General features: G+C 35.9%; 2 protein-coding genes across 4 annotated transcripts in view; both read right to left on the bottom strand.

Annotated features, from left to right (window-relative positions):
* Positions 1-3,039, bottom strand: part of LOC113445083 (V-type proton ATPase subunit S1-like) — a 57,625-nt gene extending 54,586 nt beyond the window's left edge. Inside the window, exon 1 of the mRNA XM_087935631.1 lies at positions 2,927-3,039. Coding sequence (XP_087791757.1) covers positions 2,927-3,039 — 113 coding nt within the window. The remainder of the gene's footprint in view (positions 1-2,926) is intronic.
* A 5,875-nt stretch (positions 3,040-8,914) lies between these two features.
* The window catches only part of IQUB (IQ motif and ubiquitin domain containing), a 38,973-nt gene continuing 33,134 nt past the window's right edge, over positions 8,915-14,753 (bottom strand). The window contains exons 11-13 of one of the 3 annotated variants that reach the window (XM_087934070.1): positions 13,061-13,309; positions 11,728-11,913; positions 8,915-9,522 (exon numbers count right to left, since the gene is read on the bottom strand). In XM_087934070.1, coding sequence (XP_087790196.1) covers positions 9,355-9,522; positions 11,728-11,913; positions 13,061-13,309 — 603 coding nt within the window. In that variant the 3' untranslated portion in view covers positions 8,915-9,354. The remainder of the gene's footprint in view (positions 9,523-11,727; positions 11,914-13,060; positions 13,310-14,753) is intronic. The other 2 variants (XM_087934071.1, XM_087934072.1) reach the window with 2 other exon arrangements.

The following is a 14,753-nucleotide window of genomic DNA, read 5'->3' on the forward strand; positions in this document are numbered from 1 at the left end:
CCTCCTGGGCTGAAGAACCCCCTTCGGGGGTCCCTGAACTCTGGAACAACTATACTCCAAAGATACAGGTGACACTATTTGTCCTTGAGTTCCAATTCTAGGCCAGGAGTTAATATCACTCTGATTTACTTATTTCTTCATTTTTATCCCATTACTTTTTTAAAATAATACAAGGCAGCAAAAATATCCAATACTCTTTCCTCCTTCAATTTTCCCCATAACAACATCCCTGTGAAGTAGATGGGGCTGAGAGAAAGTGGCTGGCCCAAAGTCACCCAGCCATGTCACAGTCTCTTTAATCTTAGTCTTAACCACCACACCAAATTTACTTTTTTTTATTTTATTGCTTGGATTCCTTTTGAACTTTTGTATTATTTGCTGTTCTAGTCACTTAGTTTTGCTTTAGCTTCTTATTATTCTTTTTAAGCCACCCAAAACCATAACAAATCTAAATTAAATTCATTTCATTTCCCCCTGTGTTAAGCTCCATGTGGATTCTATTCCATTTCTGCATGAATTTGCATTTTTTAAAATAAATTCATACGGCAATTTTGAGTTTATATACTTAGTTTAGACATATACGTTTGAATGGAAGCTCTCACAAATGCATTCTTCAACATTCTTTAATATTCTTTCTGATCATACAGTTCTACATGCTAATTTAGACATCTAGCATTCTATCCTAAAATATGCAGCTCATCGTATTTTGACAGAACTCTCTTTTTAGCTGAAAGCTGCACTGTAAAATGTGAAGTCTGAAATCCTAAAGAGAATTGATAGATCAACATTAAATTCCATTAAATCTAACTTCTACTTAATAGCCGAGTAGTCCCAAATGGGGAGCTAGTCGTCGGTCTGTTGGACCCATCATTGGATGAGTTTCATTTGGCTTTAAAAAGCATGTGCTATAGAAATTTGTGTTATGGGCAAGTGGTAATCTTGTCTGACAAAATTGCACTGGGAAGAAAATAGCATGAACCCTATCACATTTTACTGAATAGTTCTTAACAAAGCTAAATTCAGAAGATACTTTATGGCTACTTATTTCTTTCTCATATTCAGTCTATCCATTTTATTTGTTTTTCATCATCCTTGTCATTATTAAATATTAATTAATTAATTAAATATTATGTTCATTTATTCAATTCCAAATCCTATTATACCTCCTTCCCTTTTTCTTAGTGTATTCTCATATCTTATTTTACAATGTTATCTAAAATTCTCATCTCCTTTCTATTGTCATTTCTCATATTATTATTTTTCCTGTCACATTTGTCATTTTATCAATCCTCATCTATAAATATAATTGTCCCCTCTAGTTAGTAATTCAAGCTAACCACCTTCATTCTTCTTTAATATCAACAATATTGCTTTTGAAATAGATTTTAATTGCAGACTTTATTTATAATGGGAGAAATGCATTATAAATAAAACATATATTGATTTCCTACTGTAATTTATATATATAAAAGCGAATTACCACTCATGCATCATCACAAAATCTCCACCACCGTAAAGCCCACAAACTTGAAATTTGGCATGTATGTTCCTCTTGGCTTCTAGGTGCTCACCAAGAAAAGATTTTTTGAAATGACCATCAGAGCATTCGTATTTCCTATATTATTATTAATACGCTCTGATGCTAAGGAGTTCTATTACTCCTCCCCACCTGAAAAGAAATCTGTTCCAAATGCAAAACATAAGCAGAGGAGTTTCAGTTTCAGCTTTAGTTTCATAGCACCAAGCAGCTTTAGTATAGAACAGTTGAGGTAAGTCACGCCCAGGCTCCTTGCTGTCTCCTTGTTCACACAACAAGTATTCTTTCAGTTTCCAAACAGCCCTCAACTCTTTCACACACTAACAGGACGCTAGCCAGATGAATACTGATGGATGCTGGTAGGCAGAGGCACAGTTTTTTCCCCTTATTTTCCTCCCCAAAGCCCGATCACATAGTTTCATAGTGAAGCACGGGTATGGAGCTAGTAAAAAATAATTCCAGGACTGAGTTTACAGAACAGCACAACAGCACATTTGCTAAGAGGTATAGTTGAATATAGTTTACTAGCTGAGCCTTTGGGGCACAATGGCTCAGCAGTTAAAGAGGCTGTAGGGTTGACAGCAGAGGTTTGAGACCTGGGCTCTGCATAACAGGGTGAACTCCCATTACTAACCCCAATTCCTGCCCATCTAGCAGTTTGAAAGCATGCAAATGAAAGTAGATTAATAGGCAGCACTTTGGTCGGAAGCTAACAGTATTCCATGCACATGTGATATATAGCCATGCTGGCCATATTACCATGAAAATTGTGTTTGGACAATGCTGGCTCCTTTGGCCAAGAAATGGAGATGAGCACCCTACCTTAGAGTCAAACATGATTGACAGAGAAACTTTTAGCTTTATAGTTGAGATGGTGCACAGTGCAAAGTTTTCCATTATATTCTGAACATCAGGAAGAAGTTTAAGAGAATATCTAATTTCTATGTCTTCCTTCCAGATGACACACACACACACACACACACACACACACACACACTGTCACTACCAACATTGGTACCAGTAGATAAAACATCGAAGAAGGATATTTAGAATGAAACCTTGCAAAACCTTGCAAGTTTTTACAATTGTCTTAGCTGGATGGTAAATAGGAACAAATGGATCCCTCAGACCAAGGAATGTGAACCTGTTAAGACTTGAGAATCACTCATCGCCCAGACATCTGAAACTATTGGGCTACAAAGCAGAGGCTGTCTGTCTTGCAGTGGACAAGTCTAAAACCAAATATGTTCTTGCAAGTATCCCATCCATTAGCTGCTTAGGTTTGTCTTCCAGATGACAGGTAAGGCGTAAAAATGAACTTGGGAGGCTGGCTGCACAAAACACCTCTCTGAAAATAGCCGTCTCTTATAAAAGTAGAGAATTTCTTACCTATCTGTTGACCACAGCAGCATAGGAACATGACCCAAGGATAGAGTATCTTTGCCTAGGACAAGAAGTACACAGAGTAGCTGTCCCCATGGAACAGCACTGCATCTTGCCATGATCTTTTCAATGTTTGTATGGTAAGGAAACCAAACTTGATTCAAAAGGAAAATAAATGATGGGAACTAATTATATTGGTATGTGTTGTGAAGCTTCTGGCTTCGGCTAGTTTTTATTTATGATGGCTGGAGTAGGTCTGTTTTATGACAACAGGAAAAAGAATCCACACCCAGAGTTCAAACTATGACATAGCTTTGAAAGATAAGATTCTCCATTAGCACTTCTAGTTTAAGACCAGATAAATTGTGTTCACCTAGCAAGAGAATTATCTGACACCCATATACTACAAGATGTCTTCCTTTTGTTCTTACGGTGTAACTATATCCATATATATTACAGTGCAATTGCTGTTCCTGAAGATACCCATCAATGAATGGAGCCTGGTATCTACTGTGTTTATATACAATTTGTATATTATTACACCATATTATAATAACAGAAGAGATGGAGTGTCAGATATATAGTTGGTGGAAGTGGTGGCAGCTTCAGGTCATGGTGCCAGATTAGGTTACTTCTTTTTAAAAATCCAATAATTGTACCCACAGTGCCACAAATGAGTAAGAATTCAATTTTTTAAGAAGGAAGTATGAGATTCATAGCATCATAGATATGCAATAGAAGATAGCTATTAAAATATCAGACATGTTTTCGCATTTTCCTGCATAAAATCAATTTTCCATTTAATTTGTAAGGAAAATGCTGAACTACCTATCATTCTTTAGAAATGAATCTCCAACCTCTCTGGTCAAAAGAGTTTTATGTCTAGACTTCCCCTTTTGCTTTGCTCCCAAATAGTATCAATAGCTTGGAAGCATTGAAAGAGTATTGTATTAATCATAACTCCATGCACAAGTACTGAGAAAGGAACTCAAACCAAAAAAAGGAGAAATTGAAAAAGAAGTTCTAGAAAGTAATATAAAGAGAATTATACTCCCTATTTTAATACTTCAGTATAGAAAACTATAGGGAAGCAAAACAGTCTGAGAAATTCTGGAATATAGAGAACAATATTAGAGCAAAGCACCGGCATAAACGTTGGTATAGTTGAGAGATAGATTAGTGGATTCTTAATTGTTTCTTGGTTAATTTTCCATAAATTAATTGCTTAAAACAATATTTCCCAATTATGATGTTCTCTATTCATGAATGTTAATTTTCGGCTATCGTAATCCACAGCTATGAGGATTTATATTTAAAAGGATGATTTACAGCCATTGTAGCATGTTAAAAATAAGCAAAAATGATTGTGGCAACTTTGCAACTGGTGAGCATTGCATTCACAGGAACGTTATGGGGGGGAAGAAGAGGTCAAAATGGTAGCACAGATAAAAGGTTATGGACTTAAACCATGGAGTTGTAGCCATCAACTCAATCTTTTTCAACCCTCCGTTGATGCTCCTTGTTTATCAAATACACAAAACACTTTCCCGAAATATACACCTGGTTTTTTGTGTGTGCAGCTATGGAGAATGAAATCGGAGTGAAATAAAATACAGAAGATACGATAGTAAATGCTGCTGTAACACTTACAAACATAGGTCATATAAGACAGACAGTGCTATATAACATCTCTAGGCTGATTTAAAAAATGTATTATTTCAATAAAACCTGTCCTCATAGTTCTTCTGTTCCATTTCATATGATAGAAGATCCCAGCAGGCTACCTCTTCTACTAAAATTCTGTCTTGCTAAATCACCCAAAGTACTATTTACTGGCCATAAAGAGAGTATAGCAAGAGCAAGAGCACTTATATACCACTTCACAGTGCTTTATAGCCCACTCTAAGTGGTTTACAGAGTCAGCATATTGCCCCCGACAATCTGGGTCATCATTTTACTGACCTTGGAAGGCTGGAAGGCTGAATTAACCTTGAGCTGCTCAGAATTGAACTTCTGGAGCAGCGAGTTAAGCCTTGCAGTACTTGCATTCTAACCACAGCACCACAGATAAAACACCACATGTTCTTCCCAACTCAGAAGAGATTGTCAAGCATTTGAGGTTATCCTCTGTAAACTAAAATCACCACAAGGTTTATTCACTTTTATTACTGCAAAGGTGACTGGATATTCTCTATCCAACCAAAATCAATCATTTTTTAAAAAAAAAATTACATTTGCCTTATTTCTGCTGTTAATTGAATCACTTATGAATCCTTCACTTAGTACTTATCATTATTGGTGCCTAGGCTCAGCTCAGCTGAGGAAGTTTGAAGATGATTTCTAGCTTGAATTGGATACTGTGAATTGCAGTGATGTACGTGTGATTACCATGTATATAATCTGTTGTGATTATGTAGGGAACATATTGTAAAATAATGTTTGGAATGAACGTTAAGTAGGAAATGAATTACAAGCACATGCAATCCATCCTTAAATGGGCCATCCCATTTTCACTTGGGCTTTCACCTAGGAATGACACTAAAAGATAAAGACATCTTTGAGTTTAACTCACTTCCTGATATCCACAAGAATATAAGAGAATACGTGTAGTTCAGGGTTGAAATGAGGGGGGCACTTGAAATTTCCTAGTTATTTTTATGCGGAAGTTTCATTATCCAAACTAGGTGAACATCATCAATGCTAGTAAGGACTATCAAACCCCACTCCTTACTGGCACGGATGTTACCTAGTTTGGGTAATGAAATGTCTGCATAAAAAACAACTAAGGACAGTAACAGTAACAGAGCTGGAAGGGACCTTGGAGGTCATCTCCTCCAATCCCCTGCTCCTATAAAAGCAACAAGTCCGATCATGTACCTGATATAAAATTGGGTTACCATTCTTCTCCTACTTCCCCCTCCTCCTCCTCAGCTCCTCAGTCTGCAATTACTGACATTATCCACTACAGGTATTAATCAGGTCTACTCTGTTTAGCTTTTTGAGGCAATAGGTGGGGCAGCCTGCTGTGGTGGAGACTCAGAATTAATTGCCAGAATTTCGTTTTTCCAGAGTTTGCAAACTTAATCACAACTTTCAGAATTGAAGTGCATTAGATGAAAAAGGAAATTATTTTGCAAATACTTTTTTGGATACTGACATATTCTCCAGCTGTGTTTACATTCCTAATGCAAATTATTTTGTCTGCAAATGTTTGTTGACATCAAATCCATATGATACAATGACAAAATTATCCTAAATTTGGATAACAAAGGTGTTGCTGTAAAAATTGATTGTTTATGGATATTTTTTACTTTTTTAAAAGATGTATAATATAAAATATAGCTGGCAAAACCAGATTTCATCGCAACATTAAATAGATTCTGAAATACTTTTCAGTGATTACATTTGTGTTTAGGTTTCAATTTTCATAGTTCTAAAATGAAAATCTAAATAATGCAGAACATTTGTACTTAACCAATTATTTCCTTTATAGCCACATTTGATAAATGAAAGTCCTAATTAAGCAGATGTTACACTGTACATTATGCTAAGAAGTGAATGCAAAACACAGTAAGCACTTGTTTTGAGGTCTTTGTGCTTAAGCATCCAGGTTTATTCTGAATATTTGGCAATTAAAATGCTGCCAAATTGTTTCTCAGCTAACTGTATTTTTTTCAGAGTCAGAAACACCCATGCTAAGTCCAATACATTGGATAAAATGATGCATTCAAATGGTGATATTAGAACAGGGTCTCCCTTTATATAGTATACCTGGCAAGTTCAATAGGAACCCCATAAAAGCAGTTATTTGGTTTTGAGAAAGGTATGTGTGTATTAGGCAAAATTCATTCATATTCCTATTGAAAACATTGCTGGTTTGACATTGCAAATATATAGCAGTTCTTCCAAGTGTCATTATGAATGAGGAAAGGAGAACCTAATCCTGTGTATGACTGATCATTTAACTGTAAATGAATTATAATGCCCATTTTAACCTACATTGAAAGAAAGAAAAGAAAGAAAGAAAAATGATAAAAGACAAATCTGGTAACATCCTCAAGAGAATCCAGTAAATCATCTAAAGAATATTTTGGCAATATATACTTTATATATTGCCAAAATATAGTTCTCCCTTCACTCTGGTCAATATGTAAGTTGTATTTCAAAACTTTACATTGTTGACATGTAAATACTTCATTTAAAGTGCTCTTTACAGTGATTTTTCTGTTACATCTTACAAAAAGCAAAAGGCTGTTTCTTAAATATTCCAGGCTAAACCCAATAATTTCTTTTCCTAGGAAAATCTTTAAAAGTTTAGTTAATTCAAGAAAAAGATAAACACAACATGTAATTATAGCAAACTTATTAGTCCAATGAATGTCATGAATAATTTGTGGTATTTTTATTAGTTTTCTATGGAAACAATTTTTGTTTTGTTTTCTTACACAAAAGGTCTTTATTATTGTTGTTTATTATAAAATGGTTAGTGGACATACAGTAATGGCAAATGTGTAGGTCTGCTGGATGAAGATGTCAGTATAAAGTAACACAGACTTTTGTGTGTAACCCAAACACCAGCAGAATACCACATACACAAAAAGGCCCTTTCATTGTGTATTTTCTAAATCAGGAATTTTATTCCTCTGAATTTGTCACATAAGAATTGTTCCCAAGGAGCAGAAAAATGTAGTGTGCAAAGGCAGCCAACCAACATTTGGTAAAGTTCTTGCTCTATAATTTAAAATTTTGATACATATTAAGTAGATATCACAGAAACAGGAAAAGACAATTAAGTTGCCCTGATGTTAGGTTGTGGTTGTTAACTTGTCTCGTGTATATTTCCCAAATGGGCCTAAATGAGAGGAAGGCAAGATAATACTTATGACACCAATGTGTTTGGATGCATCACTTAGCAGTCAGCAGGGTGCCTACCTCCTCTGATTATAATTGTTTACAGGTTCTTTTAATTAAATAGAAAGCTGGCACATTGCAAAACAAAGTAATTGCCTCTACCTTAATATGATTTACAGGAATGACTCTGGATTCACATAGTGGGGAGAAATGGATTATTTGTGCCAGTCTTTTGTTTGCAAGTCTGCTGGACTGTCCAGGGGGAAAAAGGGGGGCGGGGAGAGAAAAATAAAAGCATTTTGAGGGAAAAGTGTAGGAAGGAATTTTACCACGTTGCCTTCTGATGACAAAGTGTTTTATTGTTGACCCATCAAGAGAGTCACTTTGTGAGAACATTGATCATGATGGTCTATCCCTGACTAAATTGTTAATAATGATGAATCCTTATTGGTATCATTAATATAAACACTTCTGAGGGAAACTTTAAAGGCAGGTTGTACTTGGCAAAACTTTAGCTTTCAAGGAAAAACACATCAAATAGTTTGCTGGATATACGCAATGTCTGTGCACTTTTCTAAAATAGCAGTGATCTTTTCCTGCAATGAAATTTGAAAAATATTTTCCAAATAAATCATGGTGCCCAATATCTGAACACAATTTTATGATACTTTATGCAATTGCTGGTAATATTTATGAAGCTTATACAACTGAATAGATTTGATTCCTCCTTGCAATTGTCCACATTCTACTCTGATGCTTCCAGCAATTAAAAATTATCTATTATGTAATATGTATAAATTGGGCTAGCGAAGAACCAGGGTATTAGTCTATGTTCATATTAGTATATAAACATTATGAAAACCACACAAAATAATTATAAATCTTTTAGATGTCTCTAACATGACTTCTATTTGCATTTACTCTCTAAGATGTTGATGATTAGTATAGAGAGAATAAAGGTCAGAAAAAATGAATAACCTCTGACATCCTTTTTCATTGTTGCCTCAATAAATTATATTATACCTAATCTGCTGTGATACAATAAAAAGAGATAGTGTTGGCAGAAAGAAAGAAAGAAAGAAAGAAAGAAAGAAAGAAAGAAAGAAAGAAAGAAAGAAAGAAAGATACACACACACACACACATAAAATTACTCCATTTTATTTTGTATCAAAGTAGCATCTCTTTAAGAAAGGTAAGGTCTTTAATATGTAACAAATTTCATGCAGGCATTCTTGAAAACAAAACAGCTTCTCTCTATTTCAAAATTGTATTTTAAAATTGTTACTTAAGACTTGGCTAGGGTGTCAAAATATTATTTCTTTAAAAAGGAAAAATGACTAAAGGGGAGCAAACAATATATTCTTCCAAAAGCTTATTGTATACCAAAAAGGTATATGTGAAAGAGGCAAGTGCAGTATAACAATAATGAATTGGAAATTAAGGTCTAAGCTGAATGTTGGCAATGCAATTTAAAGAAAAATCCAAGACATGCAAGCAAGCATTCTTTAAGCTCATGATCAGGCCAATTTTCCAAGCAATGTTCTCTTCTTTTAAGAAAACTGTTCTAAAGTTCCCTTTAACGTTACTTTGATGAAGCAGTTGTTACAGACTTTGTTACTAAAAGATCTTCTGTGTTAGTTTGCTTGTCATTTTTATGAAGAACAGCTGCCAGCCCTGGGAACTGAGAGAAATAGTTCCTTGCAAGCATTTGTTTGTGCCTTACTCTGTGAATGAACACCTTTTCATAAGCCTGAAAGAAAGAAAGAAATAGAAAATGTTTTGATTGGTTATATATTGGCATATAGCAGGTCCTTAAATTATGAATGGGGTTAATTTTTAAATTAAAAAAACTAATAATCATCCTGTGTTTTAAAAAAGATAACCCTTAGAGGTTGTTTAGCTCAGAGGTGCAATACCATTTACAGAGAACTACTGTAGATGTTAACAACAAACACAGGTACAAGTTATTAGGATGTGATTAATTCTTGCTCAGTTTTTGAAAACAATTGATTTGGAATCCCAAAGTTGGTTTTCTAAAGGCAACTGGATTTTCTCGGGTTTTTTTTTCTTTGAAAACATTTCACTTTTCAACTAAGAAGCTTTAAACAGTTTCTCCTTTGTCATTTCATCAATGGATTACTACTGTATATAGTACTTTGCATTGGGCCACCTTGAAGACAACTCAGAACATACAGCTAGTCCTGGATGCGGCAGGCAGGTTGTGATGGGCATGTTTTTTTATGCCCTTAAGTTATGACCACACAGTTTGGGGAACTGGTCTGGTTACTAGTTGGCTTTAGGGTATGATTCAAGATGCTGTTTTTCCTCCACAAAGCCCTTCGTAATATGGAGCCTTGTTATTTGTGGGGTTTATGTGACTTTGGTTGTTTCTGGACAGCGAGACTAGGGTCCCATCAATTAAGCATGTCATCTAGCAGGACTCTGGAGGTATGCCTTCTCTATCACAGAGTCTGCCCTCTGAAATAATATTCCCAGAAATTCAGATGGTTTCCGTCCTGATGATGTTTAGGAGGCTATTAAAGGTCTGGCTATTCTGCCAGGCCTAGGGGATGTGGGTGTTAGTTTAGTCCAGGGGTGGGATTCAAAATTTTTGACAACCGGTTCTGTGGGTGTGGCTTCGGTGGTGGGCATGGCTTGGTGGTCATGTGACTGGGTGGACATGGCTTGGTGGTCATGTTATTGGCTGGGTGTGGCCAACTCAGTATCACATCGAGGCACGCCTCTCCTCCCCTGGCCTCTCATGACTGTGGGGATGCTGCAACAGTTGTAAGTGTGAAAAATGGTCATAAGTCACTTTTTTCAGTGCCATTGTAACTTTGAATGGTCCCTCCACAGAAGCAAAGCACTAGCAAAGGAGGGGACAAAAACTCCAGAGACGTTCCTGAGACAGGAAGTCTAGTCCTGCCAAGAATGTAATAAGGGTTAACAGAGAGGCAGTTTCTGTAAGCAACACCAGAATGTTTCCTTCCTGCCTTCCTTACAGGATTAGGCCAGTAATTTCTTCTAACAACCAGTTCTCCGAACTGCTTAGAATGTTAACAACCGGTTCTAGAGAATAGGTGTGAACTGGTAGAATCCCACCCCTGGTTTAGTCCCTGTTGGTAAAGTTATTTTTCCTTTGTTTATAAATCTGTCTTCAGACTAATCATAGCTTCTTCTCCAATCCTTTTTTGTAGTGTTCTCATTTTTTAATTGCAAGCCACCCAGAGTTGTTGCAAGTCTGGGAGCTATTAAATTATACTAATAAAAAAACCAACCAATTTATTTATTTTCCCATTTTTGCTCCTTAATACAAAGCAATGAGCATGCAAAACACTAAAAAGCTCTCATAAACAACATGATATAAATGTATATACACATACAGAGGCTTCAACAGGTAGTCCTTGATTTACAAGCACTTGTTTACTGACTATTCAAAGTTAGCATGGCACTAAAAAAACTTAGAATCATTGCAGCATACCCACCACGATCACATGAGCAAACCAGCATGTATTTACAACGGTTATAGCATCCTAGGGTCATGTGATCAGTATCTGCGACCTTTCCAGCTAGCTTTTCACAAGCAAAGTCAATTAGGGAAGCCAGATTTGCTTAATGACCACATGATTCACTGAACTGTAATATTCGCTGAAGAACCATGGCAAAAAGGTCATAAAACTCACCCCAACAATGGAAATTCTGGTCCCAATTGGGGGTCTTAAGTCAAGAGCTACCTGTATACATTCCATTCTGGAATACCTGTCAAACCATCTGCATAACGAAACACAAATTCTGTGCTACGGTATCTCTTGTGTTCCTGTGTGCCTTTTTAAAATTGAATCTGAAGGATTTAAATCATGCCATCCCTTATGGGATTTGTCCTCCTTTACCGGATTGCATTTATTTATTAATATACATATTTAATCTGTGTGGGGTGACCCATTTAAATTTGTACCTTCTCAAGATCACTTAGTTTAAGATGAGCTTCAGCTTCATCCTCTTTGAGGAGAACAGTGTTCCAGGGAGACCATTCTTGCCATCTATTCCACCTAACCATGACCAAATCATACAGATCATCCCAAGCGCTAAGAGCTGACTGAGAACCCCAGAAATGTTCAACCATGTAGTGCAAGTCTTGCAGCTGCAACATAAAAGCAAGAGGAAAAAAAGAAATCAGAAAAGTTAATGTAAAAAATTACCACGTATATAAAGTTGTTGCTTTGCATGACTATTATTGCATGCCACACGTAGTCGCTACGTTTTAATTACAGATTGAAATGCTCTTAAGGAAACTATTTCTCTTTTCTCATTCTTTCTGCAACGGCTGTGATAGCACACAGTCAGTTTATTTATTCCAAAAGACACATTGCCTCAAATACAAGTTTTTAGAAGTTTATGGTAAGGTTTTTACGCAGATGGCTATTTCTGTTTCCTGTCTTGGCAGCTTGCATGTTTATCAACTTGCTGTTAGAACATTTTCTTGCTGCTAGCCACTTCCCAAATCCATGCTGTTAGTAAAGAATTAATGATCCAGAAATCACAAATAGAAATTTTACTTAATTAAATTCAAAGTTTGTAATATTCTACCACCACTGAATTCCCCTCTCTCTCTCTCTCTTTTTCTTTTTTTCAAATATACTAAAAGTTTGAATTTCCAGGTTGGAACTTGGCAATTTTATATCTAAAATGTCCTAACCCATATAAGCAATATTAGTATAGCTTAAATCATGTGGCATTATGCTACGGTGTATTTAAAGTATATAAATAGCTGGCAAATCACACTGGCTTTAAAATTATAAGTACATAAATATGATTTCATGATTTATATTTTAATTATAGGACTGATTTTATTAACTATGAGAAAATATATCGCAAATGAGATAATATCACATAGTTATATAGTTTGTTCCATCCCTATCCCTCAGCTCAAGTAGGGCAACACTGAAACTTCAATATAGCTTCCGCCAGGTCAGTTTCAGGGTCAACTTATTGCCTTGAGGTTTAAATTAGGTAAAAAGCCATTTATGAGGAAGTTAAGTTGAATCTCTATAGAAAGTAGTGACATCAGCTCTGATGTAAACCATGTGCAAGAGATTCTGAAACTACAAATGCTCCAATGAATTGGAGCATTGAATTTCTTTATGTCCAGTAAAACTATAAGAGGCAAGATCCAGATTACTGTACTCAAACTATTTCTTTAGGACTGTATTAACACAATAAAAATCCTATCAGTTTTATGACTTCCACATCTTTTTCTTTCATATCGTTATCTTCTAAACGCTGCATACCTGAAGTATAAAGGCGATCTTAGCACCATCGTTGTATTTCATTTCAGTCTCTCTGAGGTTTCGAAGCATCCGTTTGTACTTCAAAAATGATTCCCTCTTACGAGCCTCATTATCCAGCTTGCAGCACAGACGACACCGGCCAATGGTACAAGAACTAACAGATATGGCAAAACTAGTAGAAGGTAGATATTTTTTGCAACCCAGGCAAAAATAGATGTTGTGATAAAGCTTCATTGGATCAGCTGGTACCTGCAAGAATGCTATTATAAGTTGTTGTTTTTTTATGATGAATCATAAGCCTGTCCCAGAGGTTTCTAACATCATTGCTTTCAGTGGATGAAACTGAACTAAAAGAGAAGATGAGCTAAATCAAGGGTTTTCAAACTTGGCAAGTTTAAGACTTGTGGACTTCAGCTCCCAGAATTCCTGAGCTAACATGACTGGAGGAGGAATTCTGGGAGTTGAAGTCCACCAGTCTTAAAGCTGTCAAGTTTGAAGACCCCTGAGCTAAAGGGTTTTCAGAAGAGGAACTGATCTGGATTCATCTGCAAATGTGAAGATAACATTTAACTGCACCAATAAAATCTGTAAAAACTACACTTATACAAGAATTTTGTGGTTATATTTGAACACACACTATGTTTCTGGATTGCAATGATTGAGACAAGCATGTTATTATCAGCTAGATAGCCAATCCTTAGTATGTAATACTTCACATTTTTAAAAATTCACTTCTATTAACCATAATTGCAGTTTAATTAGAAGTAACAAAAATACATTGTATATGTATTAATAGGTAACTTACCAACTAAGTTGTAATGATCTACATTAACTGCTATCTCACTGTCACCTTTATAAGTTAGTTGCTCTATGGATTCATTTACCCACCTTTCATAAATTCGGATGTATTTCTCCATGTGTACAGTTTCTTTTTAGCGTAGTGACATTTTCCTCCTGCTCATCTCCCCTATCACTCTGCTGAACACCTAACTCCTACAGCACTGTCTTAGGCTTAAATATATTTATCCTTTTCGTAGGCTGTATTGCTATTATCCTTCTGATCTTCTCATCTTCTCATTTCTCATCCTTTCTCATCTTCTCATCTTTCCTACAGTCTTCTCCTATTGATATCTTACGATTCATCATTTGTTGTTTGTATCTTATGATTAATGATTGTAACTATGATTTATGATCTATGACCCATCAGCTTGTTGTTTGGATGTATACTGAGAGCGTATGCATCAGAGATAAATTCCTCGCGTGTCGCACTTAGCCAATAAAGAATTCCATTCTATTCCATTCCATTCTTTGCAAACTGCTTAGAGATATGTATCTGTGCTATTATAGGGTACTGGGGTGGGGGTGGAGGGATCAATAAATAAACAATTGTCTTCGAAACCATGAAGGAGAGAGATAGCTGTGTAGTTAAAATGCCCTATTCAATTTTTCTCTACTGCATTTTCCAATGGCAACAACTGTTTCTACTACCCATCCCTCCAAGGCATTTTGAAGATAGAATCAATGGTAGTACAATTGTCTTCACTGCTGTTGACTTTGGAAGGGATAATTCTGTGGCTGGGGTTTTCTATAGTGGCTAGGGTTTTGGTGCCATTGAAGTCGATGCTATGACCTGTGGCTTTCATGTGTTGGACTGGTTAGGAAGTTCGTTCCAGCTTTTTTACTGCATTTTTGT

Source organism: Pseudonaja textilis, chromosome 5 (assembly GCF_049901715.1).
Source record: "Pseudonaja textilis isolate UNSWEBS1 chromosome 5, rPseTex1.2, whole genome shotgun sequence".
NCBI classification, from domain to species: Eukaryota; Metazoa; Chordata; class Lepidosauria; order Squamata; family Elapidae; genus Pseudonaja; species Pseudonaja textilis.